General features: G+C 44.9%; 1 protein-coding gene across 1 annotated transcript in view; it reads left to right on the plus strand.

Annotated features, from left to right (window-relative positions):
* Positions 1–9,164, plus strand: part of MYH9 (myosin, heavy chain 9, non-muscle) — a 56,327-nt gene extending 47,163 nt beyond the window's left edge. Inside the window, exons 30-42 of the mRNA XM_009881869.1 lie at positions 382–534; positions 895–1,143; positions 1,640–1,852; positions 2,534–2,746; positions 3,103–3,264; positions 3,973–4,101; positions 4,447–4,535; positions 4,738–4,861; positions 5,983–6,191; positions 6,620–6,728; positions 7,052–7,224; positions 7,416–7,786; positions 8,001–9,164. Coding sequence (XP_009880171.1) covers positions 382–534; positions 895–1,143; positions 1,640–1,852; positions 2,534–2,746; positions 3,103–3,264; positions 3,973–4,101; positions 4,447–4,535; positions 4,738–4,861; positions 5,983–6,191; positions 6,620–6,728; positions 7,052–7,224; positions 7,416–7,533 — 1,941 coding nt within the window. The 3' untranslated portion in view covers positions 7,534–7,786; positions 8,001–9,164. The remainder of the gene's footprint in view (positions 1–381; positions 535–894; positions 1,144–1,639; positions 1,853–2,533; positions 2,747–3,102; positions 3,265–3,972; positions 4,102–4,446; positions 4,536–4,737; positions 4,862–5,982; positions 6,192–6,619; positions 6,729–7,051; positions 7,225–7,415; positions 7,787–8,000) is intronic.
* The last annotated feature ends 671 nt before the right edge of the window (positions 9,165–9,835 follow it).

Below are 9,835 nucleotides of genomic sequence, written 5' to 3' on the forward strand. Positions count from 1 at the left end.
TTAGCCTGGTGTCTGTTTCTTTGGTACTTGAATATGAGAAAGTCATGCAGCAGAGTACAGTCATGCTGTTGTTGGGAAAGGTTTTAATGCTTTGTGTGTTACTCGGAAGACTGCAGAGAGGACTGTGGATGGCTTGTGTAGTGAAGATCCTTTAATCATTAGAGTCTACAAGAGAATAGGACCCTTCTGAATATTTTGTTTCTATACTGACTCACTGGAAGACAATTATTTAAATTCTCTCTTTGGTTGTCTTATCTGTGAAATAAGTTGCATATCTAAACTCAACTTCAAAAGTACTCATTCTGGAGAGAATGTGTGAGGATTGTGAGCCTTTAAAGCCAAGGAGCGCTGCTGAATTCCACTGGGGTGTTTGCTTTACAGGAGCTGCTGCAGGAGGAGACTCGCCTAAAACTGAGCCTCAGCACTAAGCTGAAGCAAATAGAGGATGAGAAGAACAGTTTCAAAGAGCAACTGGAAGAAGAGGAGGAGACAAAGAGAAACCTGGAGAAACAGATCTCTATTCTTCAGCAACAGGTACGGAGTCCATCCCACAAACCAGTGACTTTTGAGAGGAAGCATAAGTGCAGGTCTGTCTTGAAGGAAGTAAAATCTAAATGCAGAATTGACTTCCAGTTACAGAACCTTTCCTGGGAAAGGGTGATCTTGCTGACTTGGGTGAGAAAGGAAATGGAAGAGCTCCGATGATAATCATATGAACTGCTTGTAGATTTCTATCCAGGAATTACTTTGGGGATTCACTTATATAGTATTATTTGAAGGAGGAGTAATACCTTCAGGAATGAGCAGATTTCTTTCCTCAACTTCTGGTGCAAGTCAACTACACGTAGTGTTATCTGTGGCGTGGCTTCACGCGTGATCTTTTCTGTCCTTCAGGCAATAGATGCAAAGAAGAAGATGGATGATGGTCTGGGCTGCCTTGAGTCAGCAGAGGAAGCCAGGAAGAAGCTGCAGAAGGACTTGGAGGGCTTGAGCCAGCGTTATGAAGAAAAGACAGCTGCATATGACAAGCTGGAAAAAACAAAGACCCGCCTGCAGCAAGAGCTGGATGACCTTGCTGTGGACCTGGATCATCAGCGGCAGATTGTTTCCAACCTGGAGAAGAAGCAGAAGAAGTTTGATCAGGTATGACTTCAGTCACTGGGCATTCAGTAGGTGCATCTTATTGACAGGTCTGCCTTAAGAATATCTAAGCAATGCTGCTTGGAGAATGCATACTTATTTCTGAACTAAGACATAGCATATAGAGTGGAGGAATAAGCTTTCATAGAAGGAAATTAATTCTGTTCCATGCATAAGAAATTTAGTGATGCTCCTTTTCCCAAAGGTATAACCGTTATATCAAGACCAAGATTAGGTTCAAAGTGTTGTTTGCAGATCAACTTTGAGAGGAAGTTGCAAATAATAGGTTGGAGGCCTAGGAAATCAGAAGTTTCTTCCTTTGGGGTCAGCACAGTTATTAAAGGTGGGATGGCATGCTTCATTCTTTGAAGCTGCATTTTCTTGGTTCCTTCTATCCATGGCAGAGCAGTATTAAGAAGGCACTAATGAAGAGATGCATGTTTACCTTCTTAGAGGATTGTTGGTAATTTCTCAGAATACTGATGCTGTGCTCTTGTAGCTGTTGGCAGAGGAGAAGAACATCTCTGCCAAGTATGCAGAAGAGCGGGACCGTGCTGAGGCAGAAGCCCGTGAGAAGGAGACTAAGGCCCTCTCCCTGGCCAGAGCCCTGGAAGAGGCCATAGAGCAGAAAGCTGAGCTAGAACGAATCAATAAGCAGTTCCGCGTAGAGATGGAAGACCTGATGAGTTCAAAGGATGATGTTGGGAAAAGCGTAAGTATGAAGTTAAAATATCTGGGCAGGAACTGTCACACAGGTGATACTGTTAGTTTAATATTGCCAAAAGCTTATTCTAGTGTGAACACAGAGGAATGTAGAAGAGACTACTGGACACATTGTGAGTTTGTGAATGTTATGTTTATATTACATTAGCAAGTGAGAAAGATGGGTTGGAAGAGCCTGGCAATGACCCAAATGAGGTAGTGGCAAACTGAAAATTAACAGGTATCGTTGCGGCAGAGATGAAGGTATGATGTGAGCCCGGTATGTAAAATACAGGGATTAGCCAGGCAATGGAAAACAGTAATCCCAATATTTCAAGACAAAAAAATGTTGTGATAAGCAGGAAGGAAAAGAAAAAGTTCAGAGGCTAAAAAGTATTTTCTTGAATTACGTCAGAACCAGAGGTCTCCAGCTCTGATAAGTCTGCAGTAGGTCAGGACTGAGCTAACAAATGCTTTCTCTTCCTCCCCACCACCATGCATACAATACCAGAACTAATAGGTAATTGTGATTCACACTGGCAGCTTGCAGGTGTGTGAGCAGCTGGCTTTGAGGGGTATCTCTGCCTTAATACAAGGGACAGATGCAGTGTTCTTAGACTTTTTTGCTCTTAGGATGGGTGAAATTGTCTGCAGTCTTTGAGGAAAGCTCACATGTCGTACTGTGCTGTAGGTCCATGAGCTGGAGAAAGCTAAGCGAGCCCTGGAGCAGCAGGTGGAGGAGATGAAGACACAGCTGGAAGAGCTGGAGGATGAACTGCAGGCCACAGAGGATGCCAAACTGCGGCTAGAAGTGAACCAACAGGCCATGAAGGCACAGTTTGACCGGGACCTCCAGGGACGTGATGAACAGAATGAAGAGAAGAAGAAACAGCTGATTAGACAAGTAAGAATTGCTCTGTAAATCCTGAAAGTGTTCCGTACACAAAGGCACTTGTGTCCAAAGATGGTTAGACAGACAGTGCCAATCCACAGATTCTTGTTAATGGTAACTCTCCAGGCAGCGCTGCAAAGCTGTGAGAGATTTTCCCCCTTGTGTGCATGCTTGTTCAAACAGCCTTTGTCTATCAAAGGAACCCGCCTGTAGCTTTATTAGTGAGGAATGTTAGTCCCATCCCCCTGCCAGGAAGAATGAAAACAAGTCACGTGCTGCACTTAGGTACAGTTTGAAAGGGGGCTGCAAAAAGGAGCTGTTGGGAAATCAAGGAGCTGAAACACTAATGCCTATATTTCTCCATACAGGTGCGGGAGATGGAGGTGGAATTGGAAGACGAACGAAAACAGCGCTCCATTGCAGTGGCTGCCAGGAAGAAGCTAGAGATGGACCTGAAGGATTTGGAAAGCCATATAGACACTGCTAACAAGAATCGTGAAGAAGCCATCAAGCAGCTCCGCAAACTGCAGGTGAGAAGCTGCAACTATTTTAGTTGTCAGTGTAGCACATTTACCCAGGGAAATGGGATACAAAATTTCACCTCATGAGAACCATGCATCAGTGTCACAAGAGCTGTAGAGCCTTGTAGCAATTTACCACAAAAGATTTATTGGCATTTCAGACATCCTTCTAACCCCAGTCTGCCTGTTTAACTCCCTGGGAGACAAGCTGTAAGGAAAGTCCACTCTAGTGCTTGCCTCATGTCAGTGTTTTTGGAAAGGATTAGAGGGAAAAGCAAAGCTTAGAGGGACTTAAATATCATTTAGGCCTTCTACCCCAAGACAGTTCTGTTATGCTTTTGTAATTCCTACAGGTATTTGTCTGATCTATTCTTAGGAAAAACTCCAAATCCTCCTTAGACTGTCCATTCCATTGCTTCACTAGAAAGCTTCCTGTACCCTCATTTCCCCCTTCTCTGTATCTGAGAAGACACACCCCACCCCACCCCCCGCCCTGCAATTTAAGCAGTCCTGTTTTCCTCTCATTACTACTTCTCCCTGTTGCTTGTGAAATGGCAAAAGGATGATTCCTTTTGTTTTCACAGCAGCCTTTTTGGTAGCTGAAGATTGATGAATCCCCATTTCTGTTTTCTCTCCATGTTTCCCATAAGACAAAAAACCACCAATTTGTTAATGTGGATGCTCTGAAATTCATCTTTTTTTGTTCTCCCTTTTCAGGCACAGATGAAGGATTACATGCGGGAACTGGAGGACACACGTACTTCCAGAGAAGAGATCTTGGCACAGGCCAAAGAAAATGAGAAGAAGCTGAAGAGCATGGAGGCAGAGATGATCCAATTGCAGGAGGTAATGGCATATGCATACAAGTCAAGGGTTTGTTTGTTTTCTTTGGACAAGAACTAAGTGTAGCAGTCTAAGCGCGAGTGGTTATTTCCTTTCTTTTGTACTTTTTGCTCTGCTTAAATATGAGGTCCACTTCAAAATGCAGAATTTGGCCCTTTCTTGACAGCTGTGATAGGATAGGAGCATTCAAAACAAAGGAAGCTGTGGGGTGGGCAGGGAACAGACCATGTCTTATAATTAAGTCTGGAACTAGCTAGAGACCATACCTTTACCAGTAACGACTTTTTCCTATGCTGTATTAATTGGTAGCTTCCCATTGGATCACTGACCGTCTCGTTTTTGTTCCAGGAACTTGCAGCTGCTGAGCGTGCCAAGCGCCAGGCCCAGCAAGAAAGGGATGAGCTGGCTGATGAGATTGCCAACAACAGTGGTAAAGGGTGAGTAACGTTCCGTGTTTAAGGGCGGAGGAGCTGGTTTGAGAAAATACTTTGCAGGCTGTTATTTTTGTGTAGACTGCAGCGCGCACTGTATCCCCTCTGCTCTTGAAAGACTGAGCTTATTTTGTAAAATTGAAAGTGGTGAATTTTCCCCAAGGCATTAACGCCACCAACACTGCTTTAATGATTCTGTGTCCTATAGAGCACTGGCCATGGAGGAAAAGAGACGTCTGGAGGCCCGGATAGCTCAGCTGGAGGAGGAGTTAGAAGAAGAACAGGGCAACACCGAGATAATCAATGACCGGCTCAAGAAGGCAAATCTTCAGGTACCTGTTCAGGCTGCATGCACCAGTAGGGATTCTCTAGTCTGTGTCAATTGTCAAACTGCACTCTGAGTAATGCCAGCTGCTGCTTTGTGTACGGTACCGGCCCTCACAAGTCCATAGATGCAAGCAAGGTGAAACACCTGAATACCAAAATACAGAAAATAGGGTGGGCAGTCAGAGGTGATGTTAACTCACTGGTTTTGATCATTTTGATCACTGGGCAGCTGGAACAATCTTCCAGGTTTATTAAAAAACAAACAAACCAACCAAACAAAAACACACACACAAAAAAAACCCCTCCCAGTCCCTTTTCTCTGTATTAAAGGATTATGAGAAAGATGATCTGTAGCATGCTGCTCCAACTTGGCATGCTGAACAGTGCCACAATGTGTTTGGAAAATGACTTTTCTGCCAGTTCTATGCTTCTTCAAATGGACTAACCATATGGAATTTGTTAGGCTGCTATAGAAACCATGATCTTAATCTGCCTGTTCTCTGCCATATTTTATCTGCCCAACTTTGAGAATCAAGCATGTTGTTTTCTTAGCGCTCCAAAGCCAAGGAGCTATGCTGATGGTTTTCCAAACAGCTTGTTAACTCTGGTGGAGGAGAGCATAATTCTCTGCTTGGTTGAATGTTAGCCAGGGCCCTGGCTTGGAAGTGAATTGAGTTCTCGCCCTTTTGCCTTTGAATGTCAGTATTTCTAAGCTGCTTCTTTGTAGTGGAAGTAGACAGACAGCAAATAAATGATAAATTAGTAAAGCACATGTATTGGATCCAGTTGCCTCAGGATTTTTGTAATTCACTAAGACTGATAATTACCGTGTTAAGTGCCAAATCACAGCCTTCACCCCAGAGAGCATTGTATGTGACTGGCAAATTTTAGCCTTAAGAGGAAGTTGATAAACCTGTTATTCAAGGAATTACTTTGAAAATCTGGGTAAACTAAGATATTTTGAGAAGTACCCTGCCTACAGACAGCTCCCTCTGTATCAGAGTTATTCCAGGTATTCAACTTGCTCTGAGGGTCCTTTTTCTTTGTGTGTCAGCGTGTGTCTGAGAAATAAATCAGCCTTTCAGGCTGGAGCGCTCGATATGCTGAGTACTACTTCTCTCTGCAGATTGATCAGATGAATGCCGACCTGAATGCTGAGCGTAGCAACGCACAGAAGAATGAGAACGCTCGCCAGCAGATGGAGCGCCAGAACAAGGAGCTTAAGCTTAAACTGCAGGAGATGGAGAGCGCAGTGAAGTCCAAGTACAAGGCTACCATCACGGCCTTGGAAGCAAAGATAGCGCAGCTGGAAGAACAGTTGGATATGGAGACAAAGTATGTCCTAGTAGAAACTGTTTTACAAGCCTCCACCCACTCTGGCATTTTAAGTTCTTCTGAACAAATTCTGATTTGTGTGAGTGAGGGCTTCATCCTAGGTATACTGGGTACTATAGATGTAAGACCTTGGCAAACCTTCCTTGTTTTTCACTGTAGAGACGCCTAGCTTCTTCCAGACTTAACCACTCCTAAAACTGCAGCTCTGATGCACTTGCTGTCCCTCTGTAGCTTCAGGAAGGGTCATACCTGTAGGACATCAGTACCTTTTGGTGAATTCTGGGAAACGTTGCCTCCCATCCCCTTTTTTTCCTGAGTTAGGAGGACTTTTGCTATCTTCCTTGTTTCTGACTTGCCCAAGTCAGGTCACGTTGTTGGGGACAATGGGAGTTAAGTTCTTGTCTGAGCATCACTGTATTTCTGTGTAGGGAGCGCCAGGCTGCCAGCAAGCAGGTGCGCCGTGCCGAGAAGAAGCTGAAAGATATCTTGCTGCAGGTGGATGATGAGAGGCGTAATGCTGAGCAATTCAAAGATCAGGTGTGTATAGTTACCTGCAGCATTGGTGAGTCTTGTTGGTGGGAGGACTTCCTTTCTATGACTAAGGCATCATCTGCATGTAAGAGGGCTCTAGCATTTAACCTTCCTGTAGATTTCTTTTCCCTCACTGTGATAATTACAAGATGACACAGATGAAAATTTAATGCTTTTAAGCAAAACCTTGGAGCTGTCAAGTCTTAGCTCCCTTCAGCAAGGGAAGAAGGGGCTTTGGAAACTCTTTTTGCTGTGCTAACTACTGAGCTGTAACTCTGGGGAAATACTGATGTCTTTTCTCTCCCCTCTACCCTGCCCCATACGCTCAGGCGGACAAAGCAAACTTGCGCTTGAAGCAGCTGAAACGCCAGCTTGAGGAAGCAGAAGAGGAGGCCCAGCGAGCCAATGCATCCCGTAGGAAGCTCCAGCGTGAGCTAGAGGATGCCACTGAAACAGCTGATGCAATGAATAGAGAAGTCAGCTCCCTGAAGAGCAAACTCAGGTAAGGCAGAGCATTTTGTGCGATACCGTGGCAGCCAGGCCAGTGTAGTCTTGCTGTAACTGCTCACAGTGCCAGCTGCCCACAGCAAACAGCGTGGCCAGGTAGTTCCTTACCCCTTTCCAAAAAGGTACTGGCTGGTCACCCTGTCTGGTGAGTTCACTGTTACTGATGTACTGTCTGTCCCTCCCTAGGCGTGGGGACCTGCCGTTTGTCGTGACACGTCGAATGGTCAGGAAGGGTACAGGAGAGTGCTCTGATGAGGAAGTGGACGGCAAGGCAGATGCTGGTGATGCCAAAGCTACTGAATAAGTCCTCCCATTTGACCCAGGTTACACGTAATGGAGTGACCCATCCACCCTCCCCTCTTCCATTGGACTTTCAGCAAACCCTCTCCTCCTAAATTGGCTGGGGATCTGCAGAGCAAGCCCAGCTCTGTGTATCTGGAGCCACTGGGCATCTGCGTTCCTAGTTTCCTCCTCTTTCCAGTTTCCTAATCCTCTTTGTATTTAATGCCAAAGAGTCGGGGCTCTGAAATCTGACCAGCAGTTTGGCCACTACAAAGGCCTGTAGAACTGTCTGTGCCATGTCTGCTGGTGAATCCTCACACAGTTTGGAGGGGGGGGGGTTAGGGAGAGCAAGCCCAGCTCTGTGTATCTGGAGCCACTGGGCATCTGCGTTCCTAGTTTCCTCCTCTTTCCAGTTTCCTAATCCTCTTTGTATTTAATGCCAAAGAGTCGGGGCTCTGAAATCTGACCAGCAGTTTGGCCACTACAAAGGCCTGTAGAACTGTCTGTGCCATGTCTGCTGGTGAATCCTCACACAGTTTGGAGGGAGTGGGGTTAGGGGAAGAGTATTTTTGCTGTAAATCTCCTTTGTCTTCGATTCTAGCTGCAGGGAAGCTCCTTTCTGTATTCTTTCCCCTCCCTCTTTGTTTGCTTTTGGCAATCATGTTCAGTGACCTCAGACTTCTGCCTCTTTTAATCTGCCCACCCACGTGGTTTGGGAGCAGTTTCAGGAAAAACGGTGTGCTTTGGCCATGGCAATTTGCCCTTTCTTCTTTCATATGTTTCCAGGGAGGGGTGAAGAGGGAAGCTCCTCTTAGGACCAGTTACCTGGAGGACTTGCCAAAGTTGTCTTTTTTTCTCTTTTTCTTTTTTTTTTTTTCCCTCTTCTTATTTTTACTGTCTGGACAGATCTCTGAAGTGCAATGATGTCCTGTTAGTGTCTCTGCCTCTGAGCGGTTTCATCTAAGGTAGCGTGGACCAGTAGTTAATGACAGGCTGGGGAAGCAGAACAATGTCCTTGTGCTTGTCTGAGAATCTCTGGGGGACCAAATATATTTAATGGTAATAGACAGAATCTAGGGGAACTTAATAGGGTAGTGGGCAGAGGGTGGGGATAAGGGGAGGGAAATCCTTCTTTTATTGACATGTCCAAGCCTCTTGCACCTGCTCTGTAACCAGGGGTTGGGATTAGTTATTGTGCACCATTGACTAAGAGTATATTAAAAACTGTTTAATCTGCACAGATATATGTAAGGCCTTTGTATCTCTCGTAATAAGTAATTAAGAAAAAAAAATAAAGGTCTTTATCACTGCCTTTCTATTGGGACCATGGTTATATATAGATAGTCTTTACTTTTCTACACCGTACACTGGTTGCTGGATTTACCTGTATTCTTAACCATATTGTATATGCTGCATTTAGACCTACTTATGAGCGAAGTAAAAATAATTAAATATGAAGCGCCATACTGTATGCCTGAAGCGCTCTAAATGCAGGAGCCTCGTGTCCCAATTGCTGTCACAAAAAAATTTAAATTTTTTTTTATATAATAAAAGTGCCTTAGCATGTGCCTCAGCTGTGTGTCACCACTACGGTCAGTAATGGTTTACTGGTGCTCCACTGATGTTACCAATAAAGATTATCCATGTGCTGCAGTCTGTGTGTGTGTGTGTGTGTGTTGCCGTTCGGCCCTTCCATAGGTGCAACAAAAAGCATACGCGTCACCTCCGAAGGCAGTGGTGGTGGCATCAGAGCATCGGCCTGTCCTGTCAGCAGCACCGCAGACCTCCCCTGATGCCATGTGAGTGACTCTCCATAGCTGAAATCAGGTGTTAGAGTACCCTCAGTGTATCACCGGGGCAGCTGGCAGTGGGCAACACTGGGGATTTCGGAGGAAGATAATACACTTTGTTTATGTGCTTTCAGAGAGTTGCCTATTCAAAACATGAGGCTGTGAATTTGAGCTGAGCTAGTTCTGTCCTTGGCCTGAAGATGGTGTTTCTGAGTCTGTAACTAACAACTGTGCAAGTAAACTCTCTTCTTCACTTTTATTTCCAGTCTCTGGAGTCACTGGAAAGTGAGGTTAGCGGAGGAGGTGATGGATGTCTAGAAGTCTCTTTTATCGATGAATTGTCAAAATTGCCTTTTACTCGTCTTCCAGCTTATCCACAGAAGATCTACTTTTTGTTGCATTTTTGCTAGAAATTTAAAAATTTGTGGCTGTATTCATCTTCCAGTCCGTGGCCCCAGGTGTTCATGTGTTCTGATGCTGCAGCCATAGCATAAAAAGCTAGAGCGTGACACCAGCACCTGACAATTGCACCTT

This window comes from Charadrius vociferus, unplaced genomic scaffold (genome assembly GCF_000708025.1).
Source record: "Charadrius vociferus isolate BGI_N301 unplaced genomic scaffold, ASM70802v2 scaffold413, whole genome shotgun sequence".
Lineage (NCBI taxonomy): Eukaryota > Metazoa > Chordata > Aves > Charadriiformes > Charadriidae > Charadrius > Charadrius vociferus.